This window comes from Stigmatopora nigra, chromosome 9, assembly GCF_051989575.1.
Source record: "Stigmatopora nigra isolate UIUO_SnigA chromosome 9, RoL_Snig_1.1, whole genome shotgun sequence".
Classification (NCBI taxonomy): Eukaryota; Metazoa; Chordata; class Actinopteri; order Syngnathiformes; family Syngnathidae; genus Stigmatopora; species Stigmatopora nigra.
Window position 1 is genome coordinate 13,264,955 of NC_135516.1, and position 26,532 is coordinate 13,291,486.

The 26,532-nt window shown below is 38.6% G+C and overlaps 3 protein-coding genes and 1 long non-coding RNA gene across 4 annotated transcripts; 2 read left to right on the forward strand and 2 right to left on the reverse strand.

The window, feature by feature from the left end:
• The first annotated feature begins 309 nt into the window (after nucleotides 1-309).
• Nucleotides 310-2,165, forward strand: LOC144201849 (peptidyl-prolyl cis-trans isomerase FKBP1B-like). The gene is made up of 4 exons (XM_077724643.1): nucleotides 310-439; nucleotides 533-580; nucleotides 1,147-1,259; nucleotides 1,505-2,165. Exons 1-4 carry the CDS (start codon nucleotides 403-405, stop codon nucleotides 1,631-1,633), a joined length of 327 nt encoding a protein of 108 aa, XP_077580769.1. The 5' UTR covers nucleotides 310-402; the 3' UTR covers nucleotides 1,634-2,165.
• A 397-nt stretch (nucleotides 2,166-2,562) lies between these two features.
• On the forward strand, nucleotides 2,563-14,628 carry plxdc2a (plexin domain containing 2a). Its single transcript, XM_077724644.1, has 13 exons — nucleotides 2,563-3,269; nucleotides 4,836-4,891; nucleotides 5,031-5,174; nucleotides 5,235-5,304; nucleotides 5,411-5,533; nucleotides 6,097-6,215; nucleotides 6,284-6,383; nucleotides 6,557-6,652; nucleotides 7,394-7,475; nucleotides 7,560-7,620; nucleotides 8,106-8,295; nucleotides 14,106-14,257; nucleotides 14,324-14,628. The coding sequence occupies exons 1-13, from the start codon at nucleotides 3,188-3,190 to the stop codon at nucleotides 14,543-14,545; spliced, it is 1,497 nt and encodes a 498-aa protein (XP_077580770.1). The 5' UTR covers nucleotides 2,563-3,187; the 3' UTR covers nucleotides 14,546-14,628.
• On the reverse strand, nucleotides 13,925-16,057 carry LOC144201851 (uncharacterized). Its single transcript, XR_013327404.1, has 2 exons — nucleotides 15,658-16,057; nucleotides 13,925-14,265 (listed from the first exon to the last, which is right to left on the reverse strand). It is a non-coding gene; the product is annotated as an uncharacterized LOC144201851 (long non-coding RNA).
• A 239-nt stretch (nucleotides 16,058-16,296) lies between these two features.
• On the reverse strand, nucleotides 16,297-26,127 carry myripa (myosin VIIA and Rab interacting protein a). The gene is made up of 15 exons (XM_077723558.1): nucleotides 26,111-26,127; nucleotides 25,892-26,008; nucleotides 24,755-24,976; nucleotides 24,335-24,471; nucleotides 23,412-23,474; nucleotides 22,974-23,068; nucleotides 22,722-22,802; nucleotides 22,540-22,659; nucleotides 21,638-21,755; nucleotides 21,059-21,549; nucleotides 17,789-19,831; nucleotides 17,169-17,360; nucleotides 16,819-16,980; nucleotides 16,463-16,561; nucleotides 16,297-16,383 (listed from the first exon to the last, which is right to left on the reverse strand). Exons 2-15 carry the CDS (start codon nucleotides 25,999-26,001, stop codon nucleotides 16,297-16,299), a joined length of 4,020 nt encoding a protein of 1,339 aa, XP_077579684.1. The 5' UTR covers nucleotides 26,002-26,008; nucleotides 26,111-26,127.
• Nucleotides 26,128-26,532: the final 405 nt, after the last annotated feature.

The following is a 26,532-nucleotide window of genomic DNA, read 5'->3' on the forward strand; positions in this document are numbered from 1 at the left end:
TTTCTCCTGCGTTTGTCTGATTTTACAAGAAAAATAAATGTGCATAGTTTTTATTTATTTTCAAAATGAATATACTTTCTTTCCTAATACAATTAATATCATACATTAACAACCTTGGCTGAAATTTCCTTTAAAATAACAAAAATGCATAATTTAACAAAAAGAATACATATAATATAAAAACGTTTTCAATCAAAAAAGAATAAATACATAAATAAAATGTTACATTTATCGAATGGTACTGACGCAAAATGGCGGACGAGTGAAAACGGTAGTCGACGTAGGCTCCCGGCGCGCACTGCACATCTACATCTATTCACTTGATATCAATGACCGGAAGCAGCATCCCACACGGCCACCGCCCCGGCAAAGCGTGACTCTGGGCCCAGCTACTCGCGAACAATGGGTGTTACTGTTGAAACCACTAAGCCAGGAGACGGTAAAATGATATTTTATTTTGATATCAACACAATTTATCCTATGGAATGCATTAGGGAATCGAGATTATTAACAATTGCTCTTCTATTCTTAGGAGCAACGTTCCCGTCGAAAGGCCAGACCGTCTCGGTGCACTATACCGGTGAGCTTCCATTGTTTCTACACCTACGCTGTTTTAAAGAAAGACACGCATTTAATGGCGTTGCAGGTTTTAAGAAGCACTTATTGAATGTAACCGACGTCTTACGTGTATTTTGGCTCTTCATAGCCTTGTGGTTTATATAATTTAGGCGTTGGTTTTGAATGGTGAGCGAGTGGTGGGTTACGCTGTAATAAACCGAAAATAGTCTGTATTTTTTACAATGAACGTTTGCGTTGAATCAAGTAATCGTTTAAAATGAGAAGTGAATGTTGTAAAATGAATACCTAGCCGTTAGCTAACTTGTGGGAACCCAATATTTTTACACTGCATAGTGCGCATGCCTATAACACAACCGCCATTTTGGCAGTGTCGGAGTATTCCATTTTTTTCCAGGTACATTTTTTGAAAAACACAATGTTCAAATTATACGTTAAATTGGATTAAAATTCATGTGTTTTATGGCTTAGTTTTTGTTTTTAATTTTAGATAGAATCGTTTGCTCTTTGTATATTTTAATTTTTACATTTTATGTCGCCATTAATACTCCTTTAATTATTATATTCAAGGTACACTAACAAACGGCAAAAAATTTGATTCCTCCCGGGACCGAGGAAAGCCTTTCAATTTCAAGATTGGTGCTGGTGAAGTCATTCGTGGCTGGGATGAAGGTGTAGCTCAGGTATGTTAAGAAAATAAATTACCGTATTTACTCTACTATAAGCCGGACCTTAAAAATCCCTTCAAATCGTTGAATTTTACAATTTCTCGCGTATAAGCCGCCCCCTGATACACTATCACCCATTTATCTTTGGAGACATTGAATGAATTTCCCCCCTGATAGACTATCACTCATTTATCTTTGGAAACATTGAATGATTTGACTTAATAGCGCCGCCATTTAACATTTCCCCTTTTATATTGCAGATGAGTTTGGGACAGAGAGCTAAATTGACCTGCACACCAGATTACGCATACGGCAGTAGCGGGTATCCTCCCGTTATCCCCGCCAACTCCACTCTCATCTTTGATGTGGAACTTCTCCGCATTTCTTGAGTGTTTTGTTGTTTTTTTTGCCTTGATTTAACAACCCCTCTTCCCCATCCTCTCATTCCAAGTTCATATTTTACAAGAAGAAAAAAAATGAAGATGCTATCAAGGGCATTTACAATCACCCCCCTAAACTACCCCAAACCCCCTCCCCACTCGAATCTGCCGCTTACCGTCCAATCCTTATTCTGTTCGATGGATATTGTAGAGTAGCAGGGTTTTTCATTTTAAATTGGACTTGACACTCAGGTGCCCATTCAAGCAGTGTGCTATGTAAAGAGCAGCTCTTGTCATTCCGCAGTGCCATCATTTAGTGATTAGATGACTTTACCATTCACTCAAAAGGCTTAAGCGCACGTGCTACCAATCACTTAAAAAGCATAGAAACCATTTAAACGTCTGCCCGAAGAACCGCTCGTGTAGTACCAGGAACTCAAGTGTCCTTGTTTATCTTGTTGCGCTTTTAGTTCCTTTGCTGGTAACTAGTGGAAATAGTCCCATGCTTTGTGTTCTTGCATTAAAAATGAGTTCACTGAAATGGATGACTCCATTGTTGTCATTGGGATAGTTTTTCGTGGAGGAAAAATGTTTAGAAAGGCACATCTTATAGCTTATAACTCCATCTGAGGTTTATATTGGGTTATTTATTCAAAAATACAGTTAGCCAGAAGCTTTAAAGTCATAGGGATTTTGGATGTCACGAATCCTTGCATATAATCTCTCAATCCGTGTTAAATGTCATAGGGACCTTCAATCAATATTACAATCATCAGTGTCACTGTTTGGCTTTGTATTTGTCATAGAGCCAATAGGAAATATTTATGTCCTTTGAAATGCACTTGTTATTGTTTCACTCAACTTCACATAAACTGACAATGACTGAGGGATTTCCCACCTAGGAGGATGTCAAGATAAAGGTAGTAAAACAGGTCTCAGAAAAATAACTATTTAAAAAAATATTTCTATTTACAGAGTTGGGTATCAATGTTATTCTGAAATTTGGGAAAAGTTCCAACTAATTTTGTATTGAAAATTAAATCCCACTTTTTTTAGGGGTCATATTTACAAGTTTATTCAAATTTGCATCCCGTTTTTTTTTCTTCTTCGCCATGTGTGACAGTAAGGCATTTGCGCTATTTGGACATCTAGTGGCTACATGTGAAATTGCAACGGAAGCTAAACAGCTGTTGCCTTTGTAATGCGTGGGCATTTTAATCTTCCTACATAATAGTATTGTTTTCTAAGCGAAATAGAGCCACTCTTGGTGTTATTGTCTTAAAAGTTTCACAAAGTAATTCCGTTGATTCAATTAAATCACAAAAATGTAGTCTTCTGCTCTTGACTCAACAAATGTTAAACATGTTATGACGTACGGCCTGACAATTCCAACAGTGCCTGAATGCCGCGTGGATGTAGTGGTTAATAATGGTAGCGGTGAGTTGATTAGGCTGCCAGTTTGGAAAGTATTTTTTATTCAATTCGCTTAGGAAATATTTTTTACCGTTTAGTTCAATTTTCACTTTGTACCCGACCCCATAGCAAACTTTTTGGCCGATTATAATGAAGACGCTGTGCGTAATTACGGGATTGCTGGCTGTTGTCCAGCTTCCAGTCAACGACGCGACGCCGACATCGGCTTTTGGTAAGTTAACAATTATTTCATATATTTACAAATGTTTTTTTTTTAATTATATCATTTGATGTATGCTTTAGAACCAATTTATATATACACACAAGTGCAAAGTAAACTTGCAGGCCAGAAAATATGTTGTATTGTTTAAACCACTAATCACAATTGCACCTGTGTCGCATTAATATTACGTGTTGGTTTGCATCATTTTATTTACAAGTTTGATATATTTAAATCACAACAATATTATTAGGTAAGGTAAACTGAAAGTAAATGTCAAACTATATTGCTAATAACATTTTAATGGAAAATTGTTTGAAGTGTAGCCTTTTCCATATTGAGTTTTTTTAATAAATAAATAAGTTCCACTTAAGCGACAGAGATAATAATTTTAAATTTCCTCCTTAAAATATGTTGTATATTTTTTTTATTTAAAAACGTTAACCGACAACCTTGTTTTCCTATGTGTATTAGCTTTAAAAAAAAAAGGATTGATTATTTTTAAGCTATTTTAATAGTCAAATATTTTCAATTTTATTTTATTATTTTTTTATTTCAATATATTTTCGACAGGAAAGTTAAGCCTCTTTTGTTGTAATTTATTTATTATTTTATCTGTATTTTTTTTAATTTCAATATTTTTTTGACTGGAAAAATCTGTTTATTCTGATGTCATTTCTTTACTGTTTACATTTTCTTACGTGAGTGACACTTTGGATGAAGCATGTGACAAGTAGAAATTGTAGAATGTGGGTGCTGCAGGAGCACCCAAGGGTGCCCGGCTTACTCGACTGACGTCAAGAATGTGCTGAGGCTGACTTCTTCACTCTGGGATGTGAAGAACATAATGAGTCATCGGTAGCGCCATGACAACCGAAGCAAGCGTTAACCGTCACTTTTCAGACCATGACACGTCCCTATTATTATTACCATATATATATATTCCAGTATAACAGGGGTAGGGAACCTATGGCTCGGGAGCCATATGTGGCTCTTTTGATGGGTGTGTCCATGGCTCTCCGCCTTTTTAAATCATATTTTTTCTTCATTTTGATGAACCTTTTTGATGAAGAGAGCCATAAACAATTCATATTTTCAAATATTATTCCTTAAGAGCCGTACTCAGAATTTTAAAGTAAAAATACATGAAAATGTGAGTATTTCTTATTCATTTTACCACTTTGAAAGTAAAATAAAGTCTGTATTCTTTTGAGAACATTATGTCACTGTTGCTAATCAATGCGTATCAATGAGAGAATGCATTCAAAAGAGCCACATATGGCTCCCGAGCCATAGGTTCCCTAGTCTTCCTCAAATGAACTCTTCGGTGTTTTGGTAAAAAATCTTGTGCGTTATACTCAAATAAATATGGTATTATAATGACATAAAACCGGTTTGGAAGGCAAATTCAACTAAAAATACTTCATACAATGATAATATTTATTTATTATCTGTTGTTGATGTTTTTGAAATGAATTCATTCTGATCTTTTTTTACCCGATTCGAATACTATGGTTAAGACATTGTGTTCTTTTGAAAATCAATTCTATTTTTCTTTCTATATTTTATCTTTCCCAGATTCGAGGGGACTCTACGGTGACCCCCAGAGCCACGACAATTCCACTCAAATTGTGGTAAGATTCCACCTCCGAAATCGCATTTTTTTCTAAAATATCTTTTACTTTGTCTGTATTCTCACCCTCTTGCTACTGTGACAACACAATTTCCCAAATATGGGATAAATAAAGAATAAAGTTATCCAATACTTCCTAGAACACAGATCCTGTCTATTACGTGTCTAAAACGATCGGTCCCGGAGAGGCGGGTGGCGCCGACGTCTGGGTGGACGTAGAGCGAGCCGATAGGAGACGGTGGAAGACGTGGGCGTTCCTGTCCGGGACGCACGGCCGAGCCGAGGTTCGTCACCGTCCACGACGCCATCTTATCTCGTTACTCATAAAAAAAATGTCATTCCAGAGAGTCCATCTTTCCTTTGACTTTCCCTTCTTCGGTCACAAGTTGGCGGAAGTGACGGTGACGAACACAGGCAAGTACGAATTTGCCCATTTTTTTTTTTTTTTGCTACACTTTTTGGACCTTGTAAGTATGTACGTACAGTATACATTGAAGTATTTTTGTTGTTTTTCTGGCAGGTTTTATTTACACAGGCGATCTCATCCACCGCATGCTAACCGCCACCCAGTACATTGCACCCCTCATGGCCAATTTTGACCCCGCCTACTCCGGCAATTCTTCAGTTTTTTACTTCGATAATGGTGAGTACAGTGTTCCCTCGGTTATCGCGGTTCATGGGGACCGGGACCACCCGCGATAAGTGAATTTCCGCCAAGTAGGGATTTCCCTTCAAAAATGCTTAATTTGAATTTCATTCCAAATTTTTTTTTATTTTTTTTTATTTTTTTTACCCCCCTGTATACAGTACACCATATATAATACGGATAGAGAGAGTTAAATTCATGTTATAACAAAAAAAAACTGTAAAATATGTTGTTTCAATGTAATATTTGTATTTATTTTTTTTTCTCCAAAAAAAATCTGCGAAGCTCTGAGTCCGCAATAGCTGAACCGCGAAGTAGCAAGGGAACACTGTACCTCATTTTTTTATTCTTCTTCTTAGTGCCATCATGGACAAAGGGTTAAAAAAAAAAACAAGTTTGGATTTTATTTACTACGCGCCATATGATTGCTGCTGCGCAGAGAAGACGAGAATTGTGCGCAATTGACCATAGACTACTGCCCATAGTCGGCTGGGATAGGCTCCAGCACCCCCGCAAACGCACTAACCAGCGTCCGATGATGATTTTTGTGTGGACGACAGGTTCCATGCTGGTTGTCCAGTGGAGCCGCCTCCGACTGCGGGACAGCGTCCACTCAGGCGCCTTCACATTTCAAGCCGCTCTACACGATGATGGACGCATCGTCTTTTCCTACAAAGAGGTGAATGTGGTATTTTGGTATTCCGCTGGTATCGGCGCCCCCTCTCAACTTTGTTTTTATTGCCACAGATTCCCGTGGAGATCGCCGACATCAGCGGCGAGGATCACCCGGTTAAAGTCGGACTGTCGGATGCTTTTGTGGTTCTTCAAAAGATTCAGCAGATCCCCTGTGAGTCCAATCTTAGACTGTGAGCTACATTGAATTTTTTTGTTTGAGTTTTGGTATTTATATGATGGATTTACATGAGATGCAGGACCACATGGTGTCATTTTATGGGGGATCCAATAAAAAATATTTTAAATGTATTTTTTTTCTAATTTTTTAATTTTTATATTCTGTAGATGTACGTCGAAGAACCATCTACGAGTACCACAAGGTGGAGATTGTCAAGTCCAAGATCTCCAATGCTACTACCATCCAAATACTACCTCTACCAAGTAAGAGAATTTAAGTTGTCAAAAAGGACCTTTTTTCAAAAATGTTATCCTGTCAATTTAGTCTTAATCAGTTCATATGTTGAATATAAGTATGGCTAAAGTCCTGGTGATCAAATAGTAATATATTTATAATTGATTATATCATAAACGAGATAGTATAGTAAGGCTTTTTTCTTTAAAAAAACGACACAGTATAGTAAGGCTTTTTATTTGACGAAACCACATAGTATAGTAAGACTTTTCTTTAAAAAACGACATAGTATAGTCAGACTTTTCTTTAAAAAACGACATAGTATAGTAAGACTTTTCTTTAAAAAACGACCTAGTATAGTCAGACTTTTCTTTAAAAAACGACATAGTATAGTTAGGCTTTTTACTTGACGAAACGACATAGTATAGTAAGACTTTTCTTTAAAAAACGACATAGTATAGTCAGACTTTTCTTTAAAAAACGACATAATATAGTAAGACTTTTCTTTAAAAAACGACATAGTATAGTAAGGCTTTTTTCTTTAAGAAAAAACTCTTTAAATTGATTCAAATTGACAGAAAATATAAATAACACCAACTCAAGGAAGTAGATTAATAACAAAAATAACCATGAAGATATATAATTTCATAAGATAAGGGTTTATTTATTTATATTTTTTCACTTTTATGGAGTCAAATGAAACTTGACATTTTTGATATTTTCTGACGCCGTCCGTGTATGTGTGTGTGTGTGTTTTTTTTGTTCATCAGCATGCTTGGACTTCTCCAGCTGCGCCTCTTGTGTCACTTCTCAGATTGGCTTCAACTGCAGTTGGTGCTCTCGCCTGCAGAGGTCAGACGGAAAAGCCCACAAGAAATGCGGAATGCGGACAACCCGCATTACTACCGAGTTTTTTACTTTGTATTCTTCTTCCAGATGCTCCAGCGGCTTCGATCGCCACCGCCAAGACTGGGTGGACCACGGCTGCCACGAAGAGGTATGACGCTCCTTTACTAGTTCGCACATCCGTGCGTTCTTCCGCTTATCCGGGGGTCGGGTCACCGGTTCACGGGGGGGCCGTGACCTCAGCAAAGAGGCGCAGACTTCCGACCGTCTAACCCAGGCATGGGCAAGACTATGGCTCGCGGGCCACATACGGCCCGTTAGGCTTTTTAATATGGCTCGCCGACGTTCTCCAATTGTTTTTTTCCCCAAGGTGGCGCCATCACGCGGAAGCCAGTGGCAGTAGCTGTGTCCACTCTTTTTGTTTTTTTTGTGTTTTACAGCCCTTCTATCTTTTTTTTAAATGACATTTTAATATTTCTTAATACATTCCTTTTTACTTGACTTGGTACTTTATACTTTTGACTTTAATGATGAGTATGTTAATATTTTAGTCCTTTTTTTCTGTTGATGTTTCATATGTACTGTTAACGGATGCACTTTTTTATGTGTTATCCTATCTGATTGTGCATCCCACAGAGACGAGATCACCGGTGCCTGCAGCCGCTCGACAACACGGACCCGTGGTTTGGCCACCGTACGGCGGCGCCCACGTCCACGTCGGGAGGACGGAAGAGCCCCACTGCCGCTTGGCTGGGCGGAAGAGAGCCGACCCGAAGCGACGAAACGACGACGTCCACTCCTCGTCCCTCTGTCGGGTGGCCTGAAGGTTGCTTATCATTTTTCTTGTGATTGGACCGTGTATTTTTTATTTTTTTTCTTTAAAAAACAACATAGTATAGTAAGGCTTTTTGGCTTCAAAAACGACATAGTATTATAGTAAGGCTTTTTGTCGCCAAAAACGACAAAGTATAGTAAGGCTTTTTTTTCGCAAAAAAACAACATAGTATAGTAAGGCTTTTTATCGCAAAAAACGACATAGTATAGTAAGGCTTTTTTTCGCAAAAAAACGACATAGTATAGTATGGCTTTTTTTCGCACAAAAATGACATAGTACAGTAAGGCTTTTTATCGCAAAAAACGACATAGTATAGTATGGCTTTTTTCGCAAATAAATGACATAGTATAGTAAGGCTTTTTATCGCCAAAAACGACATAGTATAGTAAGGCTTTTTATCGCAAAAAACGACATAGTATAGTAAGGCTTTTTATCGCAAAAAACGACATAGTATAGTAAGGCTTTTTATCGCAAAAAAACGACATAGTATAGTAAGGCTTTTTATTGCAAAAAACGACATAGTATAGTAAGGCTTTTTATCGCAAAAAAACGACATAGTATAGTAAGGCTTTTTTTCGCAAAAAAAACGACATAGTATAGTAAGGCTTTTTTTTCGCAAAAAAAAGGCATAGTATAGTATGGCTTTTTTTCACAAAAAAACGACATAGTATAGTAAGGCTTTTTTTTCGCAAAATAACGACATAGTATAGTAAGGCTATTTTTCGCAAAAAAACAACATAGTATAGTAAGGCTTTTTATCGCCAAAAACGACATAGTATAGTAAGGCTTTTTATCGCAAAAAACGACATAGTATAGTATGGCTTTTTTCGCAAAAAAACGACATAGTATAGTAAGGCTTTTTATCGCAAAAAACGACATAGTATAGTAAGGCTTTTTTTCGCAAAAAAACGACATAGTATATATACTAAGGCTTTTTATCGCAAAAAAACGACATAGTATAGTATGGCTTTTTTTTCGCAAAAAAACGACATAGTATAGTAAGGCTTTTTATCGCAAAAAACGACATAGTATAGTAAGGCTTTTTATCGCCAAAAACGACATAGTATAGTAAGGCTTTTTATCGCCAAAAACGACATAGTATAGTAAGCCTTTTTTTCGCAAAAAAACGACATAGTATAGTAAGGCTTTTTATCGCAAAAAAACGACATAGTATAGTAAGGCTTTTTATCGCAAAAAACGACATAGTATAGTAAGGCTTTTTATCGCAAAAAACGACATAGTATAGTAAGGCTTTTTATCGCAAAAAAACGACATAGTATAGTAAGGCTTTTTATCGCAAAAAACGACATAGTATAGTAAGGCTTTTTATCGCAAAAAAACGACATAGTATAGTAAGGCTTTTTTTTGCAAAAAAACGACATAGTATAGTAAGGCTTTTTTTTCGCAAAAAAACGACATAGTATAGTATGGCTTTTTTTCACAAAAAAACGACATAGTATAGTAAGGCTTTTTTTTCGCAAAATAACGACATAGTATAGTAAGGCTTTTTTTCGCAAAAAAACGACATAGTATAGTATGGCTTTTTTTGCAAAAAAACGACATAGTATAGTAAGGCTTTTTATCGCCAAAAACGACATAGTATAGTAAGGCTTTTTATCGCCAAAAACGACATAGTATAGTAAGGCTTTTTTTTCGCAAAAAAACGACATAGTATAGTAAGGCTTTTTTCGCAAAAAAACGACATAGTATAGTATGGCTTTTTTTCGCACAAAAACGACATAGTATAGTATGGCTTTTTTTTCGCAAAAAAACGACATAGTATAGTATGGCTTTTTTTCGCAAAAAAACGACATAGTATAGTATGGCTTTTTTCGCTAAAAAACGACATAGTATAGTAAGGCTTTTTATCGCAAAAAAACGACATAGTATAGTAAGGCTTTTTTTCGCCAAAAACGACATAGTATAGTAAGGCTTTTTTTCGCAAAAAAACGACATAGTATAGTAAGGCTTTTTTTTCGCAAAAAAACGACATAGTATAGTATGGCTTTTTTTCACAAAAAAACGACAGTATAGTAAGGCTTTTTTTTCGCAAAATAACGACATAGTATAGTAAGGCTTTTTTTCGCAAAAAAACGACATAGTATAGTAAGGCTTTTTATCGCCAAAAACGACATAGTATAGTAAGGCTTTTTATCGCAAAAAACGACATAGTATAGTATGGCTTTTTTCGCAAAAAAACGACATAGTATAGTAAGGCTTTTTATCGCAAAAAACGACATAGTATAGTAAGGCTTTTTTTCGCAAAAAAACGACATAGTATATATACTAAGGCTTTTTATCGCAAAAAAACGACATAGTATAGTATGGCTTTTTTTTCGCAAAAAAACGACATAGTATAGTAAGGCTTTTTATCGCAAAAAACGACATAGTATAGTAAGGCTTTTTATCGCCAAAAACGACATAGTATAGTAAGGCTTTTTATCGCCAAAAACGACATAGTATAGTAAGGCTTTTTTTCGCAAAAAAACGACATAGTATAGTAAGGCTTTTTATCGCAAAAAAACGACATAGTATAGTATGGCTTTTTTTCGCAAAAAAACGACATAGTATAGTATGGCTTTTTTTTGCAAAAAAACGACATAGTATAGTATGGCTTTTTTTCGCAAAAAACGACATAGTTTAGTAAGGCTTTTTATCGCAAAAAACGACATAGTATAGTATGGCTTTTTTTCGCACAAAAATGACATAGTATAGTAAGGCTTTTTATCGCAAGAAACGACATAGTATAGTATGGCTTTTTTCGCAAAAAAACGACATAGTATAGTAAGGCTTTTTTTTCGCAAAAAAACAACATAGTATAGTAAGGCTTTTTTTCGCAAAAAAAACGACATAGTATAGTATGGCTTTTTTTCGCAAAAAAACGACATAGTATAGTATGGCTTTTTTTTGGCAAAAAAACGACATAGTATAGTATGGCTTTTTTTCGCAAAAAACGACATAGTATAGTAAGGCTTTTTATCGCAAAAAACGACATAGTATAGTATGGCTTTTTTTCGCACAAAAATGACATAGTATAGTATGGCTTTTTTTCGCAAAAAAACGACATAGTATAGTATGGCTTTTTTTCGCAAAAAAACGACATAGTATAGTAAGGCTTTTTTTCGCAAAAAAACGACATAGTATATAGTAAGGCTTTTTTTTCGCAAAAAAAAACGACATAGTATATATAGTAAGGCTTTTTATCGCAAAAAACGACATAGTATAGTAAGGCTTTTTATCGCAAAAAAACGACATAGTATAGTAAGGCTTTTTATCGCAAAAAAACGACATAGTATAGTAAGGCTTTTTATCGCAAAAAACGACATAGTATAGTAAGGCTTTTTTTCGCAAAAAAAACGACATAGTATAGTAAGGCTTTTTATCGCAAAAAAACGACATAGTATAGTATGGCTTTTTTTCGCAAAAAAACAACATAGTATAGTATGGCTTTTTTCGCTAAAAAACGACATAGTATAGTAAGGCTTTTTATCGCAAAAAACGACATAGTATAGTATGGCTTTTTTTGCAAAAAAACGACATAGTATAGTAAGGCTTTTTATCGCCAAAAACGACATAGTATAGTAAGGCTTTTTATCGCCAAAAACGACATAGTATAGTAAGGCTTTTTTTTCGCAAAAAAACGACATAGTATAGTAAGGCTTTTTTCGCAAAAAAACGACATAGTATAGTATGGCTTTTTTTCGCACAAAAACGACATAGTATAGTATGGCTTTTTTTTCGCAAAAAAAACGACATAGTATAGTATGGCTTTTTTTCGCAAAAAAACGACATAGTATAGTATGGCTTTTTTCGCTAAAAAACGACATAGTATAGTAAGGCTTTTTATCGCAAAAAAAACGACATAGTATAGTAAGGCTTTTTTTCGCCAAAAACGACATAGTATAGTAAGGCTTTTTTTTCGCAAAAAAACGACATAGTATATATACTAAGGCTTTTTTTTCGCAAAAAAACGACATAGTATAGTAAGGCTTTTTTTCGCAAAAAACGACATAGTATAGTAAGGCTTTTTTTTCGCAAAAAACGATATAGTATAGTAAGGCTTTTTTTCGCAAAAAACGACATAGTATAGTATGGCTTTTTTTTCGCAAAAAAACGACATAGTATAGTAAGGCTTTTTATCGCAAAAAACGACATAGTATAGTAAGGCTTTTTATCGCCAAAAACGACATAGTATAGTAAGGCTTTTTATCGCCAAAAACGACATAGTATAGTAAGCCTTTTTTTCGCAAAAAAACGACATAGTATAGTAAGGCTTTTTATCGCAAAAAAACGACATAGTATAGTAAGGCTTTTTATCGCAAAAAACGACATAGTATAGTAAGGCTTTTTTTCCCAAAAAAACGACATAGTATAGTAAGGCTTTTTTTCGCAAAAAAACGACATAGTATAGTAAGGCTTTTTTTCGCTAAAAACGACATAGTATAGTAAGGCTTTTTTCGCAAAAAAACGACATAGTATAGTAAGGCTTTTTATCGCAAAAAACGACATAGTATAGTATGGCTTTTTTCGCTAAAAAATGACATAGTATAGTAAGGCTTTTCTTCGCAAAAAAACGACATAGTATAGTAAGGCTTTTTTCGCAAAAAAACGACATAGTATAGTAAGGCTTTTTATCGCCAAAAACGACATAGTATAGTAAGGCTTTTTATCGCCAAAAACGACATAGTATAGTAAGGCATTTTTTTCGCAAAAAAACGACATAGTATAGTAAGGCTTTTTTCGCAAAAAAACGACATAGTATAGTATGGCTTTTTTTCGCACAAAAACGACATAGTATAGTATGGCTTTTTTTCGCAAAAAAACGACATAGTATAGTATGGCTTTTTTTCGCAAAAAAACGACATAGTATAGTATGGCTTTTTTCGCTAAAAAACGACATAGTATAGTAAGGCTTTTTATCGCAAAAAAACGACATAGTATAGTAAGGCTTTTTTTCGCCAAAAACGACATAGTATAGTAAGGCTTTTTTTCGCACAAAAACGACATAGTATAGTATGGCTTTTTTTCGCAAAAAAACGACATAGTATAGTATGGCTTTTTTCGCTAAAAAACGACATAGTATAGTAAGGCTTTTTATCGCAAAAAAACGACATAGTATAGTAAGGCTTTTTTTCGCAAAAAACGACATAGTATAGTAAGGCTTTTTTTTCGCAAAAAACGACATAGTATAGTATGGCTTTTTTTTGCAAAAAACGACATAGTATAGTAAGGCTTTTTATCGCATAAAACGACATAGTATAGTAAGGCTTTTTTTCGCAAAAAAACGACATAGTATAGTATGGCTTTTTTTCGCACAAAAGCGACATAGTATAGTATGGCTTTTTTTCGCAAAAAAACGACATAGTATAGTATGGCTATTTTCGCTAAAAAATGACATAGTATAGTAAGGCTTTTTTTCGCAAAAAAACGACATAGTATAGTAAGGCTTTTTTTCGCAAAAAAACGACATAGTATAGTATGGCTTTTTTCGCTAAAAAACGACAGAATAGTAAGGCTTTTTATCGCAAAAAACGACATAGTATAGTAAGGCTTTTTTACTTGAAAAAAACGACATAGTATCGTAAGACTTTTCTTTAAACAAAAGACAATGTATACTCAGTCACAGGGCAAGAAATTTAATTGAAAATCATTTTTCCACACTATAACAGACATGTTTTCATGCGTGTTTGTGCGGTGGTGGGTGAGCTATTTGCCAGTGTTCTGTTAGCACATACCCCAGTGTATACAGTAGCATGTTAAATACTGCATAGCGCCCTCAACGTATATGCTCCTTCCCACAGAGTATGGCGGCGGCGACGACGTGGGTCGATCGGGGCAGGCGGGTCTACTGGTGGGCGTGGTCATGCTCGCGGTCGCCGTGGTGACTGGAATCCTGCTGTCCGTCTACGTGTACCATCACCCCACGTCCGGCGTCAGTCTCTTCTTCATGGAGGTCAGCGACTAGGAAAAATACACACAAAAGCTCATTTTATGACATGTTTCGTGCCCTTGTTTGCAGTGGCGTCCGGCTCGTTGGCCCGCCATGAAGTTCCGTCGCGGCTCAGGTCGACCCTCCTACACCGAAGTGGTGACTCCAGGCACGGAGTCAAACGGCAGGATGGCTGTCGTCATCGACCCTAAGCGAGTGTTCGTCATGGCTGTGCGACGAGAGAGCGAGCAGAGGGAAGGCTTTGTGGTGCCTGACCCCAGGGAACGCTTTCTGTGCTTGGAGAGCTCATGACTACGACGGTTAAAAAATGTGCGTTTTGAGAGGGTGTGCAGATGGACATCTATCCAATGTGTCTAAGAAAACTGCCACAAGTGGGATTCGAACCACAACTGCCGGCATCAAAGTCCGGTGAGCTAACCTCTACGCCATGAGGTTGTCCAAGCGGCTGAAGAGCACAATGTCAGTTAAAACTTAACTAGTAACTAATCTTTTAAAAAAGTCACTAGTTAAGTATTAAGTGACATTGTGCTCTTAAGCCTCTTGGATGCCCTCGTGGCATAGAGGTTAGCTCACCTGACTTTGGTGCGGGCAGTTGTGGTTCGATTCCCGCTGGTGGCAGTTTGATTGGGCACATATAAGACAGATGATCATTTGTACACCCTCTTATATCACCATCAGTGGGATCTGAAAATGGGTAGAATGAAAGATGAAAGAATGAACACTTTATACTAATACTTTGAGTGAATCAGTGGTTAAGTAGATAGTGACATTATGCTCACAAGCCACTTGGGAAGCCTCGTGGCGCAGAGGTTAGCTCACCTAGCTTCGGTGCGGGCAGCGGTGGTTCGATTCCCGCTGGTGACAGTTAGATTGAGTACAGATGATCATCTGTGTACCAAGTCTTACTAACACCAGCGGGAATCGAACCACAGCTGCCCGCACCGAAGTCAGGTGAGCTAACCTCCACGCCACAAGGCAGCTCAAGTGTCCCAAGAGTATAATGTCACTTAATACTGAACTAGTGACTTCTTTAAAGAATAAGTCACTAATTAAGTATTGAGTGGCATTATGCTCTTGGTACACTTGAGCGGCCTTGTGGCGTAGAGGTTAGCTCACCTGACTTCGGTGCAGGCAGCGGTGGTTCGATTCCCGCTGGTGGCAGTAAGAATTGGTACACAAATGACCATGTGCACACAATCATACCGCCACTAGCAGGATTCAAACCACACTTGCCTGCACCGTAGTCATGTAAGCTAGCCTTTACGCTACAAGGCGACTCAAGAGGTTCGGGAACACAATGTCACTTAATACTTAACCAGTGACTGACTCGAGAAATTAGTTGAGCGTTAAGTGACATGCTTCCAGGCCTCTTGGGCCGCCTCGTAGCATAGTGGATGACTCACCTGACTTTGGCGCCGGGAGGTGTGGTTCGATTCCCGCTGGTGTCAATCCGACTGGGCACTCCGATGACCATCTGCAATCACAGGCACACCAAGTAAAACAAGTTAGTTGATTTGTCCATGTTACATGTCAAATTTTTACACTTTCTTTCGGCACACAATATAATGTGACTGGTCGAAAGATTGTCTTTCCCTCTATGAGGGAAACGAGAGTATTTTTAAGCAGTCTTTGCACACAAGTGGACAACGTGCAAAGACAAACATGAACTAACCTTCCTGCCAAAGATGGCTGTTATGTGTCAGGCTTCCCCCTGAAAAACTTCCTCCTGCCCTGGATGGAATTTCTTTGTCATGTGTTATATCCTCTTTTCCAAAATGGCTTACATATTCTATCCCAATCATTTTTTTAAATGATTTTCAAAATAAACATTTGCTTTAAATTTGCTGTCTTTTTTCCGACACTATGATTGAAAAGTAACTTTAAAGTAAAGACATTTTTGTCCTTTAAATAGCTTTTGTCTACCAAAACATGACTAAAGAACAACAACACCATTTACTGTATATTATGGACTTAAAAATGTATTGAAAGTGATTGTTTGGGGGCCGGGTTAGGTCTATAAAGTGTGTTTTTAGCAAAGTGAATTAATGTTTATCTGCGTCAAGCTTACCTGGGCGAGGGAGGGTCGGCAGTCGTCGCTTGGACGGTCTGGAGGACGTCGACGTGAGAGGCTGTTGAAAAGACAAGTGTCTTTAGTGCGAGGACATAACATCATGTGGGTTGCGCACCAAATGGCGATGCGTGACTTACCATGACAGGGACGGTCCTGGCCTTGGCCAAGCGGGACTGCGGATCCACGTGGAGACCGGCGCTCTTCAGGGCCGCAATTCTCGCCGAGATGTCGCTGATCTGCCACAAAAAAACGTTCCAGTTAGGTCAGGATAAAACGTTGCTTACGGAAACGTAACATAACGGAAAAGACTGTTACAATAGTGATGAAATGCTTATACTTGGCGTTTGTTCCACGGTGATGCAAATGAATACATAGTGAGCATCCTATGATGAACTATTAGCTTCGTTACGCCCTCTAGCGGTCATCTTCGCGAAATACACTCCAGGCTTTAAAAAAACAAAAAAAAGTAAAAGTTGACAAAAGGTTCTCTCACCTGCCGCTCGGACTGCTGAACCCTTTCGGCGGCCGACGTCACTCGCTCCCCCAGGTGGGAGAACTCGGGGTGGGACGTCCCGCCGGAGATGCCCCCGCCTCGCTCATCCAGCTCGCCAAGCTCCGCCTCCACGCCGTACGTCGAATCAACCGCCACGTCCACCTGCAGAGAATTGTTTTGAAATGTATTGAAGTTGACATGAAAATAAACCCAAGTGGAATTAAATGCAAACTCTACACAGGTGGACCGACCTGGATTTGAACCCAGAACCCCAGAGCTGTGAGTCCGACCCACTAACCATATTATTTTTGACATCAAATATTTTAGTATACATTAAGATGCCGTCCTACCTTCTCCTCCAGTGTGGAACACCGCTGATGGAGTTTTTGGGGGTCAGCATTGGCGGGGAAAGACGACCCGGAAGACGAGGCGGAGTGGCGTCCACCATGGCGGCCCTCCACGCCCTGGAGCAGCTCTTCAGTAGCGTTCAGAACCTTCAGGACCTGATTACTTATACTAGAGAGGGACCCAGCAGAGTACTCCTATGGCACACAACCAGGCAGATTAAAATCATAAATCAGATAATGGAATGTTTCAACTTTACCTAGTGGTGAAACTAAGGCGCTCGGACGTTTGGTCGCCAGTCAAATGGTGACAGAGAGTTTACTGTTGAAACCAGATCTTAAAATTATATTCATGAGAGTTTAATATCTAAATATCCACTGTTTTCAACAGTACTTAGATATTAAACAGTACTTGGATATTAAACTCTTTCTCATGAATATAATTTTGAGAGCTAGTTTCAACAGTAAACTCTCTGTCACCATTTGATTCGCGACCAAACGTCCGGGCGACCAAACGTCCGGGCGACCAAACGTCCGGGCGACCAAACGTCCGGGCGACCAAACGTCCGGGCGACCAAACGTCCGGGCATAGAAACTAAGAACTTGCTGAATTTAAGGTGACTCACGTTCTCGTGTTGGGCTTCTGTTTGCCGTGGTCTAGCAGTTGCAGGACTTGGTGTCTTCAACGGGTCTTTTTGGAGCTGGTCCTCATCGACTCCATCTTGACCAGTCATTGAATTGTCCTTCTGCTCCATTTTCTCTTTTCTGTCCACATCATTCTGGCTGTCCTCTATTGGTTCAATTGTCTGGGCTTCCCTGTCCTCTTTTGGTTCTTGTCTTTCCTCCTTTCCTTCATCTGCTTTTGCAATTTCGTCCAAGTCCTCTTCTTTGTCTTCCTTCAGTTCTTCAAGTCCTCCTTTTCTGTCCTCATTTGTATCGTAAAGTTTCTCAATGTCCTTCTGAACTTCCTGACTGTCCTCATTTGCATCGTTTGAGTCCACACTTTCCTCATCATCTCTCTTAACGTCCTCATTTCTGGTCTTGGCGTTGTCATCTCCTGTCTCTGCATTCTTGTCCATTTCATCTGTCCCCTCACTAACTATCATTGTGTTATTTTCCGTGCTCTCACTCTCTGTTCTCACGTCTATCGTCCCATTGTCCTCCATCTCAAAGACCTCCAAGTCCACTTTCTTCTCCTCTACTCTGTATCTGTCTTCCTTTACATCTTGATCTGTCTTTATGTCCTCATTTCTTTCCACATTGGTCATTGTAAAATCCCCACTTTCCTCATTTTCCATCTCCTTGTCCATCTTGACCTCCTGGTTCCACTCCTGGTCCTTCTCAGTGTCCTCATTCCCTTCCACATTTCTCACCGTAACATCTCTCCTTTCCTTCTCAGTGTTCTGCAGCAGACTTTTCTCATTTTCTCTCTCCTCACCTATCTCAAAATCCTCATTAACTATCTCTTCTGCATTACTCTTGTCAATCCTTTCCATATTTCTCATCTCCACATAGTTCCTCTCTTCTTCAGTCTCCACATCGTTCTGGTTCTCCCCGTCTTGATCCATACCCGAGCTTTCTGTCTTTTTCTCCATCTCGTCATCCTTGTTCTCGTCTCCCCATGCGTTCTCCTCTCGCATGTCCTCTAGTGTCATCGTTAGCATGCCGCTAATGATTTCATCAAAGTCCATTTCTTCACTGTCACTACCGTCCTCCACCAGTTCTTCAACCTCCCACCCCCATTTTCCCGTCGTATCTAACTTCTTCTCCAACTCTGGCTGATCCCTTTCCTCCTGGTCATCATCTCGTTCTTCCATTTTTTCATCCGAAAAAGCCTGGCTCGCTCTTTCCCCCCCTACCGACGTTTCTTGGCCCCCTCCCTCGTCCTTCCCGACTCGGTCTAACTCGTCCTCGGTGGAAGAAAACTGGGAGGCGCTTACCAGACTGGCGAGATGTCGTACCCGAGTGACTTGCTCCGCCTCGTCTTCCCGTAGCCTCCACAAGTCTTCGTCATTGGCTTCGTCGCGATCCAACTCGTCTTCTGTGGAGGAGAACTGAATGGCGCCCGCTTGGTCGGCCAAACGACAGACTCTGACCGCCAACTCTTCCTCCTCTTGGCCCTCTTCCTCTTCCTCATCCGTGACTCTGTCCAGCTCATCTTCCGTGGAGGACAGCACAGTCGACTGGGCTTCCTTCTCCAGTCTACAGAGTTTGTCCGTCAATCCTTCGACGTCTCCATCCTGTCTTTCGCCATCAAACGTCTCTTCTTCCTGACCTATCCCGGCTCGGTCTAAGTCGTCGTCAGTGGAGGAGAAGTACGCCATTCTCGACCTGGCCACTAGTTTGTATAACCTCATTTCTACCTCTTCTTCTTCTTCTACAACGTCCTCTTGTCTCCGTCCCTCCGCCAAGTCAACCTCCGTTTTGTCCTCTTCGGGATCTCGGCTTGTGGTTTCCTTCTCCTGAGGGTCGCCGTTGTTTTTTGAACGGCGAGGAGCTTCGCCTACGGAGTCGGAGTTGTTTTCCGAAACTGGCGACGGCATGTCTGACCTGACCTCGTTGTCCCCTTGACTGATGTCCACGTCCTGGTAGAGCAGATCGGGCGTCAAAGTGCCGGGTGTGTCGCCGTCTGATGGGGATTGAGAATAGATGTCTTTCCTGTTGTAATCCTGTTGATGGGAAGAAGGTAGAGTACATGAAATTAGGTTTAGTTTAGGCTAGAACTTTATTTCATCCTATATTGGGGAAATTTTCTTGGTTGCAGTAGCAAGCACAGACACAGAAGACATTGTAGACCTAGGTAAAAAAAACTGGAGCCACACACGGGAAGTCCACGGTGCTCGGTCTTTTGGTCGCCAGTTCTTTTGGTGACAGAGAGTTTACTGTTGAAACCAGCTCTCAAAATTATATTCATCAGAGTTTAATATCTAAGTACTGTTGATATTTAGATATTAAACTGTCTCATGAATATAATTTGGAGAGCTGGTTTCAACAGTATTTAGATATTAGTACTAAGATATTAAAGAGTACTTAGATATTAAAGAGTACTTGGATATTAGACAGTACTTGTATATTAGACAGTACTTGTATATTAAAGAGTACTTAGATATTAAAGAGTACTTGGATATTAGACAGTACTTGTATATTAGACAGTACTTGTATATTAAAGAGTACTTGGATATTAAAGAGTACTTAGATATTATACAGTACTTAGATATTAAAGAGTACTCAGATATTAAAGAGTACTTGGATATTAAACAGTACTCAGATATTAAAGAGTACTCAGATATTAAAGAGTACTCAGATATTAAAGAGTACTTGGATATTAGACAGTACTTAGATATTAAAGAGTACTCAGATATTAAAGAGTACTCAGATATTAAAGAGTACTCGGATATTAAACAGTACTTGGATATTAAACAGTACTTAGATATTATACAGTACTTAGATATTATACAGTACTTAGATATTATACAGTACTTAGATATTAAAGAGTACTCAGATATTAAAGAGTACTCAGATATTAAAGAGTACTTGGATATTAGACAGTACTTAGATATTAAAGAGTTCTTAGATATTAAAGAGTACTTGGATATTAAAGAGTACTTGGATATTAGACAGTACTTACATATTAAACAGTACTTGATATTAATCTCTCTCTTTTAGATATTAAACTCTCTCTCTCATGAATACAATTTTGAGAGCTGGTTTCAACACTAAACTCTCCGTCACCAAAAGACCGGCGACCAAACGTCCAGTCACAGAAGTCCACAAGCTGGGGACCTTCTGCAGACTGAGACTGAGGTTACCTACCACACAATCGCCATCAACAGATTAGCCAATGAAATTTCAATATCAAGTCTAAGTAGTTATTTTTGGGGTATTTTTGGTCTTACCATGAGAAGAGGCCCGGAAAGTGTTGCTCTTCTTTTGCTTCTTCTCTTCTTTCGGGATCTCTTAGTTTTACCGGATGCCACCTGACTGCCCACCACCACGCTTTCCTCCGTCGGGGCCTTCCCGTTAAAGTTAACGTCACCGATGGCGCTCCGGTAAGACGATGGGCGTCTAACCTCAGGTTTCTCCACGGGATTCTTCTCCTGGGCGTCCTTTCTGTTGTCGGCCTCTCTACGGACTCGAGAGCTGGTCAGTTTTCTTTGAAACTCCTGTAGGATGGCGCCCCAAGGCCCACCTGGTTCTGGTTTGACTTCATTGTCATTGTCATTGTCCGAGTCCATGCCTTCGTAAGCGGAAACGGCTCCGGACTCCCTTTCCAAAGCGCTGTAGACCAAACTCTTCCTCCTAGCAAGTAGACTTGGACGTGAAAGCTGAGCGCTCTGCAGGGCGATCCAATTCCCGTCTTGGCTTTTCAGGACAGAGGACAAACCACCTGGTGCAGGTATGTAAACAAATACAAAGATGAGAATGCACCCATTATTTAGCACAGTGTTATATAAGACAGTTTAACGGTATACTACCCGAGTTTTCAAATCGTTCCACGCTAGTCCAAGACGACACACTTGAACCTCCGTCCTTGGGGGACGTCTGACGAGTGTCTCGGTTGTCGTCCATCAACGAGAAGGCTGACTGTGACCTCTGCAAAAATGGGGGAAATTATTTGACATTATTTGGGGTATAGTCATACTTTGAGATATGAGCAATATCTTGAAATACAAGACAAATTTTGATATACGAACATATTGATAAGAACATCATGGCCACTGTCTTTCTGGTCGCAACTCCCTGGTGTAATGTTTCTACGAGCACTGGGCGGAGCATTGCATTTTTTCAGTGTTTTTTTGGTCCCGTTATTCAGTGCGAATGGCGGAGCTTTTTTGCTAATATGAGAGGAGTTTTTGTACTAATACTTGTTGGGGAGTGGTTGTGCGTTATCCTATTGTGAGGACATTTGTGTGCATTATTTTGGGAATATTTTGAAGGGAAGACAAAAGTAAACAACCCTCAATAGAAAGTATCTAAAAGTCAGGGTGGAGGCGGGGCCAATAGAGCCAAAAAAGGTATCAAAATTTCAAAATAAATTAGACTTAAGTTTAGTGTAAGGTTAGATCAAAATTATTTTTAAGTGTCTGCATCTTAATCCAAGTTTTAATTTAAATGTGTTTGTTATGTTACGAGCACGTTGCCATGCAAAATATCCCGCCCTGAAAGTCAGGGTGGAGGCGGGGCCAATAGAGCCAAGAAAGATATCAAAATTTCAAACAAAATTAGACTTAAGTTTAGTGTAAAGTTAGATTCAACTTATTTTAGAGTGCCTGCATTGTAATCCAAATTCATTTAAACATGTTTATGTAATATTACTGGCATGTTGCCATGCAAAAAAGTCTAGCCCTACTACAAATGAACCCAAGCTACCACTCACCCAAAGACCCTTGAGACGCTGAAGTGAGTCCACCCCATGATGATGGACATTGTGCTGGAGCGACCTCTCCTGCTTGTAGTCGTCCTTCGTGCTAGCCGAGTTCTCCCTCCTAGCGATGATCTACCACAAGCCATTAAAACATCAGCCAGCATTCTACAAACACAAACTACAGTCTTTCTTACCTTCTGCATAATTGTTTTAGCCAGCTCCTCAATAAGTTCTCCTCTATGTTCACGCAGATAATGGACTTCATTCTGGTTTTCCTGATCCAAAGCAACAGTAAACAGTCTGACGACCTCCCAAAATGTACATTGTGGGATGCCAGGTCAAAGAAAACAAGTTTATTGATTGTGTGATATTGTTGGCTAGCAAGAAGGAAATTATAGAGTAGGAAGAGGGGGATTTTAACATAGATAATGATGAGCTAGAATAACCTGAGAGGCGTCAAATTCGGCGTTGGTAATGGCCTCGTCGATGGCTTCTTCTGCAACTCGTAAGGCAACGTTGAGGGTCTCAGCCACGCTGTGCTCTGAATAGCAAAGAAATAAGTGGAATGAAATGTTCAGGTCACTAAAAAATAGATGAATACATTAAAAAAATTAATCTTTAAGCAATGATTAAGTTTCATATTTTTCGTACAAACAGAAAACCGTCATGCTGCATTTTCCAAAGATGATTTGCAAACTCAAAACTGACCAATGACCAATCAGATGTCAAAACATTTCTTGTTAAAGGGCAAATGACTGACAAGTTTGGCTATAGAAAGTGTTGTTGCATTGATTTCAGTCCTTTGGGCGAGGGTTTGTGCAGTAGAATTCCATGTTAGTGCTGTAAAATTGCATTTTAGTGCTGTATTTTTTCTAGTAAATCACCTTCAGTTTGTGTGTAGAAAGCAGAGTCACTCTCACAGACGCTGTCCTCGTAGGCACTTCCCTCTGCAAACACACAAAAATATTTTAATATTAATAAACTAACAAGAAAGTGAGCAGGAATATAAAAAAATAGACAAATAGACAAATACTACATAATCTCTGTTGGATTAATTGTTTAATACTATTATATATATATATATATATATATATATATATATATATATATATATATATATATATATATATATATATATATATATATATATATATATATATGTGTGCATTTAATAATTTTTTGTATGAGAGCTTATTCAATTTCTGAGGACTGTTTACTGTAAGATAGGAGTGACCTTGACCCCCTAGAATGCAGACCTGGAAGGACGTTTAAGTTGTTTAATTTCCAATGGAGTTGTTTTTGAGTTCCGACCTTAATTGTTATTATTGAATACTTGATATGCGATGATTGTTACAGTTGTTGTTTTTGCTTATGCAATTGGATTAATCAATAACCTTGTAATACTTTTTCACGCTAACATACTATTGTTGTTATTACCGTTAGCTAAAGCCTCGAAGTTGGCTTCGAGACAGTTTCCTCGTCCAAATGTACTTTGAGCTCTGATCACGAATTTGTTAATATTCATGCAACAATGCGCCCGATTGTAGTTACGCAAGTGCATTAGCGCTGGGCCTCATGGATGGTATTAGCGGCCCAAAGCGGGTCACGACCAATCATTTTTGGGGAGGTAGAAACTTTCCAATAACTGGGCCTACCATTCCATCAAATTTCTTGCAATGCTTTTCAAATATTCCTAACATTTCTGCTGTTTTTCGACTCAAAACGTAATGATACACTTACTGAAATACTACAAGCAGCTAGCTAAAAAGGTTCATTATGCACAAATAATAAAGCATTAAAGCTGTACCTGCGAGTTCCGAAACTGGACTGTTTTCAGACAGATGTCTTCTGTAGATGGTCTTCAAAACTTTGGCGCTTCCAAAACGCTTGAAGCGTCCTTTCACGTGCGTGTAGAACCAATCCAGAGATTGTTTTTTGACCAACCTGAAAAATGAAGCCACATGTTAACCAAAGAGATTTTAACAAGTGTCTTTTAACATGCAAATATTAAAAAAATATAATCTTCATCTTGACTCACTCAAAGTACCGTATTTTCATGACTATAAGGCGCACATAAGTCTTAAATGTTCTCCAAAATAGACTCGAAATTGACACTGCGGCTAAAAATACAATGCGTCGAATAGTCGTGAAAATACAGTAATCCATGAATCTATTTCCGCGATATAAACTAAAAAGGATCCTGATATGCAGAGGGATGATTTCTTACCTGCTTTTCTGACAGGAGTAGCATAGCCAGGCTTTATCGGCCTTGCTAAAGAGTCTACAGGCCTTGCATACGTTGTAAAGGCAGTCATGGCAGCGGCGTTTGGGGTTGAGTAGGAAGCCGAAGGGCGCGCAACAACGGATGCAGCAGCGCTGGTTGAAATGGCGTTGGCGGGACAACAGAAGGCAGCGATCGCCCTCTTCGTCTAGCGCCTGTTTCAGCTCGCTGGCCGAGGGAGGATTTAGAGAACAAAACCATCAAAGTCAAGGCTAACGAGTCAAGTGCGAGTTCAGTAATGTGATGGATGGGCGTTAGAGGGCGCTGGAGTGAAGTCAGGGAGGGGTACAATTTGCCAGAGTTGAGGAAAAATAGAAAATAGTCACTTTATGTATCAGTTTTTGTACTGCTAGGCTTAATCTTTTCAGGTTTGGAATGTAAACGGAGGCTAAGGCTAATAACGGCGGAACAACAATTAGGATTGGAATGCTAAGCCTATTTTGCTTAAATACACTCAGAGGAGAGGTTGCGTAAATTGACATGTGAATCAGAAAATAAATCACTTTAAGCAAATTTACACACATTTTGGAGTTGCTAAAGTAGCATTGATGCTAGTCAGAGGAGTAAATTCAAACATTTTTGAATTTTTTGTTTGGGAATGGTTTGTTTTGACGCTTTTATTTATGTAGCGAGCCCTGAATTTGACTGTAATCAGTGGTGATAAATGACAATCAGAAAATAAACAAACTTCAACCAAATTTAGACTCATTTTTGATTCGCTAAATTAGCATTGATGCTACTGAGTAGCTGTCTAAATACAGTTCATTTGTCTTTCACTTTAAAGTTCCACTATTCTTCAATTTTCTGTTTAGGAATGGTTTGTTTTGACACTTTTATTTATGTAGCGACCCCTGAAATTGAAACTGCCAACAGTGGCAATAACGCCAATGATTTTTTTTAACCTAATAACTTCAAAATGATATAAAATTATACTACTATACATCGCGATTTTGTTTTTAATGATGACTGGAGCCAGTTATACATAGTCTGTATTTTAGTAGAAGAGTCAATAACTGTACTTTTTTCAGGTGGCACCTTTTGAGGGATGGCGGAGGAAATAAAATAAGAATTGTGTATCCTCACCTGAGTCGTTCCTCTTCCTTTTTGCGTAGCCTCATGTCGCGTTGCACCACCTGTAGAACATGCTCGGCCTCGTTGTTGCTCAGGCCCGACAAATCCAACTTGCGACCCATCGCCAACCTGCGAAAAAAAAAAATGAACTTAAAAAAAAATAAAAAATAAAAATAAAAAATAAAATATATATATATATTCTTTTAAATAAGTAATAGCAGCAAAAAATACCACAAAGTAGCAAATTCACAATAAGTGAAGATGCGATAATCAAGGGATTACTGTAAAATTGAAAAAAATATAAAATACAGCAATAAAATTGTGATTAAAGGTTTTTAAATAAATCCATAAATAACTCCAAATAATACATTGAAACCGTAAGAATTAAAACAATTCAAAATGTCCATCGACTTACCTTGTCTGAGAAGATTGTAAGACTTTTTAAATAACTTTTTATGAAGTGAAAATAAGATAAAGTTCAAGTCTTGAGCCCGGCATTGAAAAGTGTTTTCCTACTTGGGAGAGATTGAACGTTATGAGTTTAAGACCGCCCTTTCGTCTCTAATCCTTTTCCTTTTCCCCCCAAAAAAGGAGAAAATAAGTATAATCCTAAAATACTTTGCACAAGAAAGTAACAAGGTAATGATATAATT